This window comes from Eptatretus burgeri, chromosome 11, assembly GCF_056783735.1.
Source record: "Eptatretus burgeri isolate ZD-2024b chromosome 11, Ebu_testis_v1, whole genome shotgun sequence".
NCBI classification, from domain to species: domain Eukaryota; kingdom Metazoa; phylum Chordata; class Myxini; order Myxiniformes; family Myxinidae; genus Eptatretus; species Eptatretus burgeri.
Genome location: NC_140971.1, coordinates 94,693,699 through 94,708,105, shown reverse-complemented (window position 1 = coordinate 94,708,105; position 14,407 = coordinate 94,693,699). Strand labels below are relative to the sequence as shown.

The window sequence follows — 14,407 nt, the reverse complement described above, 5'->3', positions numbered from 1 at the left end:
CAAACAAACAAGCAAACAAACAAACAAACACAGCCAGAAACACAGCCAGGAGTGAAAACATTACCTCTGTCCACCTTCCTTGGCGAGGGTATTAACAAAAATGTAACATGTTAAGTCGAATACTAATTCACCGACGATGGTCCTGGGTGAGCTTGCAGAGGTGGAGTGTGAGGGAAGAGAAAATGATGGGGGAGTGGGCTATTGTGAGGAGGAAGATGATGGGTCCACTTCCCCCAATGCCTCTATGTCATGATGTTGAGCGGGAATTCCCTTCACAAAAAAAAGAGCCAAGTTCACCGGTGGATGCTGAACAAAGACGAAGATGTCATGGGTAGGGGATGTGTTCTTCTCCTCTTGCCACTTTATGTCCTTCTGTTTACAGTAGATACTGTATTCTGTATTCGACCAAGCACCGGGGATGCTGTTCCACCAACGCAAGTAGTTCCGAATTCTGCGTGCGAGGAAGGGAGGGAAGTCAAAAAATTTGACGTGCTTACTGGAACAGGCGACGACGGGGAGAAACATTGTGACGTTGTTGGAAAAGTTTTCCCCTCTTGGTTAGCCACATTATAGTGAAACGACGTTGTTTGAAGTGACATTGTCGGATAACTTACTGTACAAGGAACTTGGACACAGGAGAAGGCCATTTATCCCATCATGCCTGTGCTTCTTGAACATCACATTAATTTAATCAATCAGTTTATCTACTTAAAATCATTGGGAGAGTGGGGAAGGGGTGTTTGGGTGAGTGGAGATGAGAACAGTGAGGAGGTACAAGAACATCACCAGGGAGAGATGTTTCTTGGGTGAAGGATGAACAAACATGTCCAGCACATTCATTCATCCTGTCTCAACCAAGTTCATTGTTTTTGTTCATTTCACACCTTTACCTGATATTTTATTTTCATGATGTTGGGTGGAGGGGGCTTTGCAGTGCTCGTTGTTGAAATGGACAATGTATGTGATATCCGGTTTATTACATTTGTACCAAGTTGTGGATTTTAAAGAGGATTGTTCTTTTTCAGGAAACGAAGGTTGAATCGCTCTCCCGATTCACACGATGTTGATGTGAACCGGCCATCAGGGTCACGCGATGTCGGTGTGAACCAGCCATCAGGGTCACGCGATGTCGGTGTGAACCAGCCATCAGGGTCACGCGATGTCGGTGTGAACCAGCCATCAGGGTCACGCGATGTCGGTGTGAACCGGCCATCAGGGTCACGCGATGTCGGTGTGAACCAGCCATCAGGGTCAAGCGATGTCGGTGTGAACCAGCCATCAGGGTCACGCGATGTCGGTGTGAACCAGCCATCAGGGTCACGCGATGTCGGTGTGAACCAGCCATCAGGGTCACACGATGTTGCTGTGAATCAGCCATCACTGTGTACTCCACCCAAGAAAGCTTCACTTTGGAAGCGTCTGAAGTAAATAAGTTTATTTTCTTCATCTTCCCTTCTTTTACACTTGTTGGTGGATATACTGGATGTTCCTCAGAAATTGTGCAAAAAATTGATTTCTCAATATTTTTCAACTCAGGCAAAAGTGCAGAAGACGTGCAAAGAGTGGGGAACGTTGTGACAATGTCGAAAACACGATGTAAGTCATGGAAAAAAGATTCCTTCGGGATGTCGTGACGTGAAATGAACAGACATGAAGAATGGAATTCCTTTAAGGAAATGATAGTTAAACCTGTCATATTCCATGATAGTTAACCATGATCAATAATATTCAGAGAAATAACTGTTTTGTACAATATGATATCATGATAATGTGATCAATACCCTCACCCACGACAAGGAACCTGAAGGAGGCCATTTATCCCATCTTTCCTGCTCTTAATGAACACCACATTAATTCAGTTAGTTTATATACTTGCCAACACTTTCCGGCGGAGTGAGGGGGGTTTTGGTGTTCGGGTGAGTGGAGAGGAGAACAGTGTGGAGGAGGCACAACATCACCAGAGAATGAGGTGTGTTGGCTGAAGGATGACCAATCATCGACGGCACACTCGTCTCCTTAACCAAGTTTATTGTTTGTGTTCAATTTTACACCTTCACCTGATATTTCCTTGTTTTATGTGGTCTTGGGTATAGAGGGAATTGTGGTGAAAGTTGTTTAAATGAAAGATTTGATAAAATTGCGAATGTGTATGTTCTTCAGTTCAACACATTTGTACTTGGTTGAAAATTTAAGAGGGTTGTTCTTTTTCAGGCAATCGAGGATGACAAAGCCAGGAGATGCACAAATTGTTGGTGTGAACCAACCAGCATCTTCTACTGCAACAAGGAAAACCACCTTTTGGAAACGACTGAAGTAAATAAGTTTATTTTCCACCGGCTCATCTTTTTCATCAATTGTTGGATCTATCTCCCTCAAAGTGAACAAGAAATTGATTTTCAATCTTTTTCTACTTAGGCAAAAGTGCAGAAGGCGTAAAAATACGGGGACGTGTGTTGGTGATCATGAACGCACAACATAAGTAATGTATAAAATATTCCTTCTGGATGTGGTGACATGAAACACTCACACAAGAAGAATGGTATTCCCTTTCTGAGGGTTAAAGCTAACCCTGCCGTATCTCAATCACATTTTACTTCTTAATGATTTTCTGTACCATAAATTGGAGGTTGTGGGGATGTTGGACAACTTGGAGGTGTGTGCACTCGCCTCTGAGCTGTCAAGCCGGGTTTGGACTCTCGACGCAGATATTAATGGTTGTTCTGGTGTTCTGCATAAAGGTTGACACGTAAATATGTTCACCGTCTATGCAAAGGATGTGAAGTGAGAGGACCATTTGCTGCCTCTTGGTTTATGAATGGGCGTTAAACATCTCATCATGCTTTTGCGATGGGATGGTGAGTTTTTCGCTGGTAACCTGAGAACAAATTACAAATTTCTGCCAATCAAACATCAGGGCGAGCCACTTGGTTGGTGAAAGAGTTGGGCCACAACTGGGATAGTTGGGGAGGGGTGTGCTGAAGTGTGAGAAGAGTGTGGCAACCGCAGGTAGAACATCACAAAGTTTTGTTTTATTTATTTATTTATTTTGATGCCTCCGCTGACGAAGTCACCGGTGGCATTATGTTTTTTTGGGTTGTCCATCTGTACCTCCGTACGTATGTCCGGCCATGCTAATTTTCTAGATTTTCTCTGTAACCGCCTATCCGATTGACCTGAAATTTTCACCATCGGTGTGACGACTCGTGTAGATTGTTTTAATGATAATTATGATATCATAGGTCATGTGGTGTGGCAGCCATGTTGGAAAAAAAGGAAAAACTTTGGACCTCTGTATCTCCAAAACCACTTCGTTGGAGAAAAAGTTGAAACTTGACAAATATGGAGTCCTTCCCATGGGAAGCAAGTGTGTTGTTTATTTTTTTGATGACGTCGGAGGTGGCTTCGTTATGACGTCATAATTGCATACGTCGAACATTTTGTCCGATCAGTCGGAACATTTTTGAGGGTCATCTTGGGCTAAATTGGATGGGCGAAAAAAATTGATGACATCATCGGTCATTGGTTCAGCAGCCATATTGTTTTAAACTTGAAAACCTTCAAAAATCTTCTTATCCGAAACAGCTGAACAGATTGAGGTGAAACTTTACAGGTATGATCGCCTATGCATGAGAAACAAAATGTTCTCCACTTATGACGTCATAGGTCAAATGCTTTGGCAGCTGTGATTTTTTTTGAAGAATAAACCTTCAAAATCTTCTTCTCCAGAACGTCTTTACAGATCGAGGGGAAACTGCACCCACATGTTCCCCAAGCCTTGGGGATGACACGAGAATGTTCACAAATAATTAATGGGTCACATGGTCTTGCAGCCATATTGGATTGAACAAAAATGCTTTAAAAATTATTTCTCTTGATCCACTTCATCGACATGAAACGTCACAGTTAAGTTGTCGTAGTCATGGGAAATACATGTTTCAAATTTCAACCTGATCGGATGCATGGTCTGGCAGCCAGAATTATTTAATATGATGAATCTGGGTTCAGGGATTTAAATTAAACTTGGTACAAGTATGTATAATGATGTCGTAATGTGGCCAGAGACATATCTGGTGATGTCGTGACATCAAAGTGTGCTCTTCTCGTTTATTACTGGATTTACTTTTTCTGCCTCGGATTGTGCATCTGGCTGTATGTCCGTCCGAATGTACGTCGCAGATATTTCTTACCACGATAACTTATGAACCAATGAAGGGACTTTGACCAAACTCGGTACGAGTATGCACTTTGGTGCAAAGATTAACTGATTTGATTTTAGGGTGTAAGATCAAAAGTCATGTGACCTTCAGCTGCAAATGATAAAACTTTTTGTTTGTGCGAAATAAGGATTTTCACCTGAAATGGCTCGCAAAGTTTAAAGAAGCCAAAAATACTTGTAAAAGTATCTGAGAGAAAGGGCCAAGCCTCTGCACAATGAAAGGCTTGAAGAACTTTCTCAGCTCAACAAACGGACGCCTGCTCGTACTGCAAACTCCCCGTCCATGTGGGCCTGTGCAAGGCCCGAGTGGATGGACGTGTGCTACACAAATTGGGTGTGGATCCATGATTTCCGGAAAATATTATTTCGCCGAGTAGAGCGAGGGGAACATTTTTTTGTGAGACGATTCTGACTAAAAAAAAATTCTAAAGGCTGTTCTAAATGTAGATAAAGAATGCTCTAATACATTTGAAAAGAAGTACTCCAATGTAAAAAACTTTTATTCCAAACTCAACGTTTATTTCAATGATTGTCTCATCATAAAAATCCAATCGAATGAAAAGCAGACATTGCATTTGATGAAACAAAATGACGTAATGATCAAAACAAATCAATATTTCTGACATTGAACAAGGTTTGAAATGGAAGTGACGTTCAGAATTACGCTTTTGCCATCAGCTGAACATTTGCTTTCATCATGTTGACGATGTGAACCACTCCTGACAAAGCTTTCTTCTCCATCACATTCGATGCCTATTTTCTCGCCTGAATAATTCCCCACGGTCAAAAAGCATGTTCTTGAGTCCCTACTCCTCCTTTGTATGCAGCACAAGGCTCTCATCATTGGCTGAGAGCGCAGCTGTGCTGCTGGAGCAATTCCCAAATTACCAGTACCCTCGCACTCAATTTGCTGACCTCAGAAGGGTGACAAGCTGAGTCAACCCCACCTGGTGTTAATTCATCGGTCCACAGGGGCTCAAACTCAGGACCCGAAGATCCCAAGCCAGCCACCCTAACCACTAAGCCAACACCAGGCTTGTTCTTGAGTCTTGAAAACACAGACCGAGTGCAAAATTCAAACAGAATAACAGGGACTCTGGATTATCTGGTGTTTGGGAGACCATTCCACTTCTTGGTTCGTGAATGGTTGAGAGAAAAGAAGCTTCTCCGATGACAAATGATTCTGGTAATTCATTAATCATCAAGTATCCACCATGGAAACACACTGAATGGTCCAAACCAGTTCCATGTTGAATGCTGCGGTGAACATCAGCTGTGTTCTGAGGAATATCGGGTGATCCCACATTCAGGGACCACATCTTCGGTTTTATACACCTGAACACAGATGAGAAAGACAATCACTTTTGATGGGAGTGGCGGGATTTCGGGGGGAGCCACTTGTGCCCCCCCCCATCCCGATCCACCCTTGCAAATCCCCGACAGATCGCCACCATTGAATGGATTTTGAACCTTGTGAGTCCCTCCTGTGAACATGGCAGACTTGGTGATTTATTTAGTGGATATCTGTGATTGGAAATACTATGCTGGGTGTCATGGCCAAGTAACGGCAACCAACTCTTTGGCAAAGGACATCTTTGCAATGTGTACAGATTTGGGACACAGCAAATAACTTTTTTGGGGGGGGGGAGGGGGCACAGTACCCCATGCGCTGGCTTCTCATCCACGGATATTTTGTACCTGCTTAACAGCAGGTTGACATCTAACATGGGTTGAGGTATATGCATCAACACAACTATGTCAAATTCTATATTCCAGTTGTGGAGAGGGTGAGGTTTGTGAGATGATCATTGAACAGACGTTGAAAGGACATCCACTCACTCGACACGTACGTCTAGCCAATCCTGCCAATGTGAAAAGCTGACTCTTCATCCTTATGTTGGGGTTAGAATCCCCCTCCCTCATTCCCAACCTGAAATCCAGTGGCTATTAAATTATTTCTTTAAAGCTTTGTTCCCCCCTCCCCTCCCCCAAACCCTTCCTAAAGTAGAATCAGCAGTTTTCAACACATTCCTTCCTGCTGTTCAGGATTATATCGAAGTAACACGAACAGTATCGTATCTTGTATGATAATTCCCCGCTTTTATGATTTGTTGGCTTTTCATGTAGAAAACTGGAGTATCTTCATTCTCTGATTTCTGATTAGCATACTCTGTTTCACAGTATCGTTGCTGCTGAAGCAGTTTATTGGCAAGGGTTGCACTGGGTGGTTTGCCATTGCCTTCCCAGCCAGCAGTAGTTAGGACAGGAGTTTGGACTGCTCCTCCAGGAGCTTGGGACACTCTAAGAGGGGTTGGGAAGGTGGTGTAATTTTGCTGTGAAGCTACTTCGTGGGTAGTAGTCCAGTTGTGTTGTTGACTGTGCGAAAGTAGAAAACGTCCAAGGAACCCACACAGTCTGATTAATTATCACTGACATTATCACATTTTTATTCTGAAATTGTTTTTATTCGTGACACGAGTAATACTTGTAATACTTGCCACATCCGGGAGCGAAATATGTAGTCAAATCCCACTCCCTTTGGCAGGGATCAGTGGTTAAAGCACTTGTACTATTCCACATGAACAGGTGAAAACTGTAAGTCTTCTCTTCAGATTGGCCGAGTTGTTTATTATTATATTGTGAAGAGATGTAAACACGCACACAAACAGAGAATTACCTTATTTTAATGTAACTTGAAACACCAACTCTCTCTGGGAGGTGTGGGGGAAAAATTTATATTAATGTATTTTAAATTGTAACAAATGGAGTTTCAGAAATGTAACTTTTATGCTGCAAATTGAATTGGCTGTCATTTCTGGCCAAAAGACTTTTGCCCTAAATGATAAGAAATGTGTTGTTCTGGAGCAGAGTGACCGAGCTGATAAATGAACCTTTGCTTAGAAAATGTACAAAGTCGCTTTTTGTCTAAAGGACACGTCTACAGTCTGGGTGAATATCCCCCAACCTCTCTCTCATGGAAGTATAAATATTTTGAAAGGCACATTGTTCTCAGTACGAGCACATGAGGAAGTATAGTTTCTCAGTGGCTCGTACTCCTTGGAACTGACCAAGTACCAAGTTAGAATAAAACTCTCTGATGTAATGTAGAAGTGAATTGAATCGGGTTGGTCTAACTGTTAACTAAAATAAGAATAAATGAAATAGAACCAAATAATATTGCAATCAATGGGGATTCTTAAGTTCATTGTACAAGGGTGAGAAGTGTATGGTGTATAATTAGGAAATAAATTGTTTCACAAGGAAGGACTTGTGTGGACATCAGTTTTATCAGTGTCGATAGGGTTTTTGTAGGGTTTTATAATCAAATCGGACAAACGTTAAACTCTGTCTGAAGTCAAATAGGATTCCACAATCGGCCAGTTAGAATCCTTCAGGAGGACAACGATCACAACAAGGTGGGTTAAAAAAAATCCACATCAGTTGGTGCCGTGACTCGGATTCGAACCGACGTTGGTGCGGTGCTCGTGACCGGAGGTGCTTAATCTGCCGGAGGCAGTGCCTGGAGGAACGACAAGTGCTTGAGCGAAGGTAAGGGAGAGCGCTCTCAGCAGGTAACGCATTTCGAACAAAGAAAAGTTCATTGTCAGATAATTTTATTGAGAGAAAGAAGAGGATCCGGCAGAGGGAGTCCGTTTTAAAGTAAATAATAAGTACTGTAGTTGTTTTAGAAAAGTGCTGGAGAAGAAGAGGAGTCAGATGACAAGAAGAGGCTCGTTGAGGAGCCAAATGCGTAATCAAATAGGCATGATGAAGCGACATGCCACATGTTTGCATTGATACGGACCGGCTGTGAGAGAGAGAGAGGCCGAGTACACGGCTGAGACGCCGAGATAGGGTTAAAATAGATAAATATTATAAGTTACCTGTTTGTAAGAGTTTTAAGAGTTACTTTTTGTTCATTGAACTCACTGGAAGTTTGTTGGCAGTGAGGTTGTTATATTATATTGTGTGGAGGTTTTACGGATTTGTAAATGCAATGATTTGCACGAAACGTTTTGTGGAGTGCAGGAGATGATTAACCAGCTGGGAGCATGGTTGGTGATTTGCATTGAGATGCGATGTGTTACTGAGAGTAAAAAATGAAACTTGTGCGATTCCAATATTCACTGCAATGAAACGTGTTCTGTTGGGATTTTGACGATATTTTAACTCGTGCTGAGTTGAGCTGTGGGTCTGTTTGAAATGGCATGTTATACATTCTTTGCGTTGCATTTCCACGCGAAGGTCGCAAACTACACTGTGTGAGACCCCCTCCACTCGATCTGTGGGGGGTGGCCTATCTTTACACTGAGTCTTTGTTCGAGCCTTTGCTTTAGGTGTGAAATTCGATTCATATGCAGATTCAAGAGGATGAGATAGAAATGTGATTGGTATTTGTCACGTGATCACATGCGAGTCTATTAGATGCAATGCTGTTTAGTGTATGTGTTGAAGCCATGACAGAGTAATGCTAAACTGTGGGTTTTGCCTGTCAGAGTTTTTTGCCTTTTTCTTCCCACTGGATGTGGAGAGAACTTCCTGTTCCTCGTTCCTTGGTGTTTGTGGCGCACCCTCTGGACTGAATCTGTTTAAAGTGAAATCCATTTAGGAAAAAGTGTTGAAGTTTTATTTTACAACCATCGGGATTTTGAATAAATTGTGAAATAACAATTGTGAATGTGGATATACTGCATGTGATTTAAATGTAGAAACGTGATTTGGAATGATTTTAATGATTTGATGATGTTTAGCACGTGGGGCAATTCACAGATAATAGATGATTCCCTCGGATGGACGTTGAAATATTGTTTTATTCGTCTGCGAATGTTGAGGTTACCTGAACTTGTGCTGGGAAGGCAATGGCAAACAACCCAGTGTAACCATTTGATCGATTCAGTCAAGGTAAATTCATGATTTAATTGGATAGATGCTGAAGATTAAATTTTTCATTTCTGGATTTTAAAAGGAAATATTTTGTTTTGACCAAAAAGTTGTTTAAGAGAGTTTGGATGTTTATTAGTCTGAAGTTTAAGATGCTTTTCTAAGACTGGGATAAAGCTTGTGGAGGGTGAAGCTGCATGTGTAGACAGAGTGTTTGAGCTGCAATATAAATGATATTTGACAAGTGATTTGACAATTTTTGTAAAACTGTTTAAAATGATTTATTTGTTTTGATAAAAGAAAATGGATTCGTAATTGAGAAGGTTTGAGGAAGTGAAGGATGGTTTGTGTATGTGAGTTGGAAAAATGGCAGCATGTTTGCTGTTTTGGTGAGAGAGAAGTGGACAGATGGAGAAATGTCAGAGATTTAAAATGTCGATGGAAATAGCAAATGAGATGGATGTTTTTAGTATACGTACAACTGGGATTTCTGTATATTTTAGCATGTTGTTTTGGGAAATAACAAGGAAAGGGATTAAAATATTGATATGACATATAATGCAAGTTAAATGCTTCCATAACAATCTTTGTTAGTCTTGTAGAACTACATGTGCCCATGTCGTTTATTGATTGGTGTTTAATTGATGCTTTGTTTGTTTCGGAGTGTCGAAAGCAGTCTTTGAAGCAATGTACGATTTCATCTAAATGAACTTTGGAATGAAATTCCACACAAAGATTGGACGATGGGAGAAGCCAGATTTGGGTGATTGAGCATTCAACACATGATTATCCCTCCCCTTCCCGAGGAGATAAGATGGAGCAATGTGGGAAAAGAAAGAAAAACCCACTGAGGAGAAGGTTGAGCAAAGTCTTAACGTCGGCGTTGTGTGGTGCCTGCGTGGAGGAATGTTCTCAGCCACACTCTCGATTGCCGCTCTGCAAATACATCGTGAACTTGCTGTGGTCACTTCAATGTACGACAGGCCTGGAGTTCCACACTGCGCTCCTTCAACCCAGTGTCCGGCCCAAACTTGTACTTGCCCACATCTACCTTCTCCTCAGCTCAAGGAGTGCTTCGATTGTGTTTCCTGTTGGGTGCCGCTCTATCCACACCCTGACCTGATTATCTTCTGACTTCGGGTAGCATGTATCCAATGTGTAACACATGCTGATGAACAGGCCATAAATTAAATGGAAACACACTCATTTTCTGACATGAGCACTCGCTGCCATTGTTGATTGAACTTGAATAATGGAAATCTTTTCTCCTTCAGGAATGGGACATGGTAATCATGTGTAAGAAAAATTATTCAAATTTTCCTTAAAAAAAAAAAAGGGGGGAGTGTGGGGGAAAAATTTATATTAATGTATTTTAAATTGTAACAAATGGAGTTTCAGAAATGTAACTTTTATGCTGCAAATTGAATTGGCTGTCATTTCTGGCCAAAAGACTTTTGCCCTAAATGATAAGAAATGTGTTGTTCTGGAGCAGAGTGACCGAGCTGATAAATGAACCTTTGCTTAGAAAATGTACAAAGTCGCTTTTTGTCTAAAGGACACGTCTACAGTCTGGGTGAATATCCCCCAACCTCTCTCTCATGGAAGTATAAATATTTTGAAAGGCACATTGTTCTCAGTACGAGCACATGAGGAAGTATAGTTTCTCAGTGGCTCGTACTCCTTGGAACTGACCAAGTACCAAGTTAGAATAAAACTCTCTGATGTAATGTAGAAGTGAATTGAATCGGGTTGGTCTAACTGTTAACTAAAATAAGAATAAATGAAATAGAACCAAATAATATTGCAATCAATGGGGATTCTTAAGTTCATTGTACAAGGGTGAGAAGTGTATGGTGTATAATTAGGAAATAAATTGTTTCACAAGGAAGGACTTGTGTGGACATCAGTTTTATCAGTGTCGATAGGGTTTTTGTAGGGTTTTATAATCAAATCGGACAAACGTTAAACTCTGTCTGAAGTCAAATAGGATTCCACAATCGGCCAGTTAGAATCCTTCAGGAGGACAACGATCACAACAAGGTGGGTTAAAAAAAATCCACATCAGAGGGGTGAGGAAAATATATTTCATGCTATGGCTGGTAATCCCCCCTTTCTTCAGCAGGGGTCAGTAAACCATTTGCAATGTTCCACATTTACAGGTGAAAATTGTAAGTAGTCTCCACACCCTTGTGGGGAAGGGGTGTGGGATTATTTTGTGCCCCTGACCTGACGATGATGAGTAGCCCCAGCACGGATGCAAAATATGGAGATCGGCCGAGCCATTTTCAGTTCGATAAGACTCAGAGACGCGCGCGCACACACACACACACACACGCACACACTTCCCTTATATGTTGGAGGATTTTTGTAACGAGAGCTTTACAAGACCTCTTTCCTTGTTATTTTCTGCAGGAATTCACAGCCCCGTGTGAGCAAACGATCCTTCAAGGAAAATCTATTTACCGGTGAGTTTTGAGAAAGAATGTTTTACAGAATAAACTTGTTGTCTTGGTTATAAGTATTTTTTTTCCTGTATGAGGATAGTTAAAGACTTTTAGGAGTGGAGACCTGAAAAAAAAAAGGTTGTTGTCGTTTGGTTCATTTCTTTTCACTTTCTCGGCAGTGGCTGCTTGGTCGTCATGATGATTACTTCCTTTTCATCCTCCTTTAATTTGCAGCACAAGGCTGTAAGTTTGATCACTGATGCAACGCCCTGTGTGGGTTCGGCCTGGAATTTGGAATTTAGGTCAGGGTGCTTGGATCGGAGATCGAGGACCCTTCGAGTCATTAATCCTTTCCGCTCTTGACCATGCTAACCACCATGGGGAATAAGGTGAAGTGATGTTTCAAGAGCAGGTTCTTTTAAGAAGGGCTGACTTCTGAATCACCATTTCCATTTGTGTCCCAGGGTGGTTAACACACCCAACTCAGTACTTTGTTGAGAATATTCTTTGTCATTATTCCGTCCACACAGACCTGTTATTGTCTTTATAAAGACTCGTTTTGATTAGTGAGGCAACTCCTGTGTTTGATTATAATCGATGATCTGAAATTGATGCTGAAGATGTAAGATTTAATAAAAACAATTGAACAGATTGCAGCAACTTCAGAACCATCAGTTTAATGAGCCAAGTAATTTCAGATAGTTCTAGCTGAGTGTGACCCACGAGTGAATTGAAGAGAAGACAGATGATGAGATTGCAGTGACAAACAGTATGGTGTAAGAAAAGAAAAACACATCTTTCAAGGTGTCATTGCTCAGAAGAGTGATGACAGTAAATTGGAAAGAATAAAAATCGACATGGACAATGGCAGGTCTAACTACAGCAAAGAGGCATCAGATCGATAATATTTGGCCAATTTGAGCAGAATCTCAACCAAAAGAAACCCAATACTGACAGGAAATGTTGAATGAATTGGAGGGAGGCAAAGAATGTAATGGACGAGGAAGTGAAAGATTCAGCTTTGAATGTTGCTGCATAATAGTCAACCTCTGGATTGTAGATGACACCTGATGATGGGAGGACGAGAGAGAGGCAGAGATAGAGAGCGAGAGAGAAAGAGTGAGAGACAGAGGGAGACAGACAGCAAACAGAAATTTTTTTATGAAAATGTAACATTAATGATCAAATGCATTGGAAATCCTGCCTTGTTGTGTGGTCCATCAGGGTTGCTATTTTTAACAGAAACGGCAATTATAACCCCGGACAACCATTGCTCCAATCACAAAAAGATAACATTGTTACAGGGGTTGGGCATTTGCCTTTATTTGTCGCTGTCCAACGCAGTGTCAGGTGCATTTGTTTTGTTCACAATTATTCCTTCATCCTTTTCCTGAACAGAATCCCCCGTTTGTAAATTAATATTTGCCACTTAACTGTATTTGCAGACGATGATTGTGAGTATGAAGATGATGACTCGCAGAGCATCAAGCACAATGAGGATGACTCGAGTGAGGAGAAGGAAAACGACGTTGGGAGACTATTTTATGTAAGCAAAATATTGTATTACCTACATATTTTCCAGTATAAATGGATGAGGTGTGTGTGTGTGTGTGTGTGTGTGTGTGTGTGTGTGTGTGTGTGTGTGTGTGTGTGTGTGTTGTTGTTGTTGTTGTTGTTGTTGGCATTATTTTGTGGAGTTCTCCTGGTGCTTTCTGATGTGCAATGTGATGCACAAAACTGATCGTGGTGATCTCCTGAGTTGATTCGGCGAATTAACTACAAAGAATCCAGAAGAATTTCCCATGTTTGAAACGCATGCCATGTTAAAGTGAAAACAGCAGCTTAATTCCACCTTCCACAGCATGGCATCCTCATTACAAATTAAACTAGAGGGGGAGCACTCGGCAGAGTGCAAAACCTCCGCTGCCAATACTGCTGGGTCACTTAAATGAACCTGATATCCTATTCGTTGCAGGTCAAAACGGATCAGACTCTACTGAACCACGATTGAATAAACGAAACTCGATGGACGCGCATGTAGAAATGCCAAAAAAATAAAATCGAAATTTTTTTGAAAAAAAAGGTGCAAAATTTCTGGGTTTTTTTTGTCTAACAATTTTTTTGGGAGGGGGTGGGGGGTGGTTGGAAATCACTTAAAACATGTAGAAATGCAAAAAAAATTAAAATATTTTTTTCAAAATGGCCGCCATAGCGGCCATATTGGACTTTCGACCAAGTCCAAAATCTAATGGCATGATCCTTGGACCATACCTAATCCCCCCACCAAGTTTCGTCGAAATCCGTCCAGGAGTTTTTCCGCAATACTGTTCACAAACAAACAAACAAACAAATAGACAGGGGGTGAAAACAGTAACCTCCGTCCATCTTCGATGGCGGAGGTTAATAACAAAATAATGATAACATTGTAACAAAGCATTTTGTAATGGCTCCAGAGTTCAGGGCTCCCATGTAGGGGGTGTCCCGGGCTTATCTTCCCGGTCTCTGGCCCTGAGGCCTCTGACCACAGATATATCTCCGGCTGCAAATCTTACACAGCCGTAGCTGCTTTACTTAGATTATGGACCTTGCAGGGTAATGCTTCAAGGTTTCCGTTATACCTTACTCTTGGCACATGAACCGAACTCGAGGCCCTGCCCTTGGCGCTTCAGTCAACTCTCTCTCGACTTTCCAACCATGCCTACCTGATGGATATCCCTCCTCACACAATCCTCCCATCTAAACTGCAGTCTGCCTCTTTCCTCCTACCTTGCTCCCTCAACCTATCCACTCTCTTTGCCATTCTCTCTTCCTCCGTCCGCACCAACTGTCCAGCCCACCTCAGCTGGCATTTCAACAATCTCACCAT

At 41.7% G+C, this 14,407-nt stretch overlaps 1 protein-coding gene across 1 annotated transcript in view; it reads left to right on the top strand.

Moving 5' to 3' along the window:
- LOC147017685 (uncharacterized) overlaps positions 1-14,407 on the top strand; it is a 38,657-nt gene that overhangs the window by 7,671 nt on the left and 16,579 nt on the right. Inside the window, exons 2-6 of the mRNA XM_085847464.1 lie at positions 1,026-1,424; positions 1,537-1,596; positions 2,212-2,313; positions 11,510-11,562; positions 12,987-13,087. Of these exons, the coding sequence (XP_085703590.1) occupies positions 1,026-1,424; positions 1,537-1,596; positions 2,212-2,313; positions 11,510-11,562; positions 12,987-13,087 (715 nt within the window). The remainder of the gene's footprint in view (positions 1-1,025; positions 1,425-1,536; positions 1,597-2,211; positions 2,314-11,509; positions 11,563-12,986; positions 13,088-14,407) is intronic.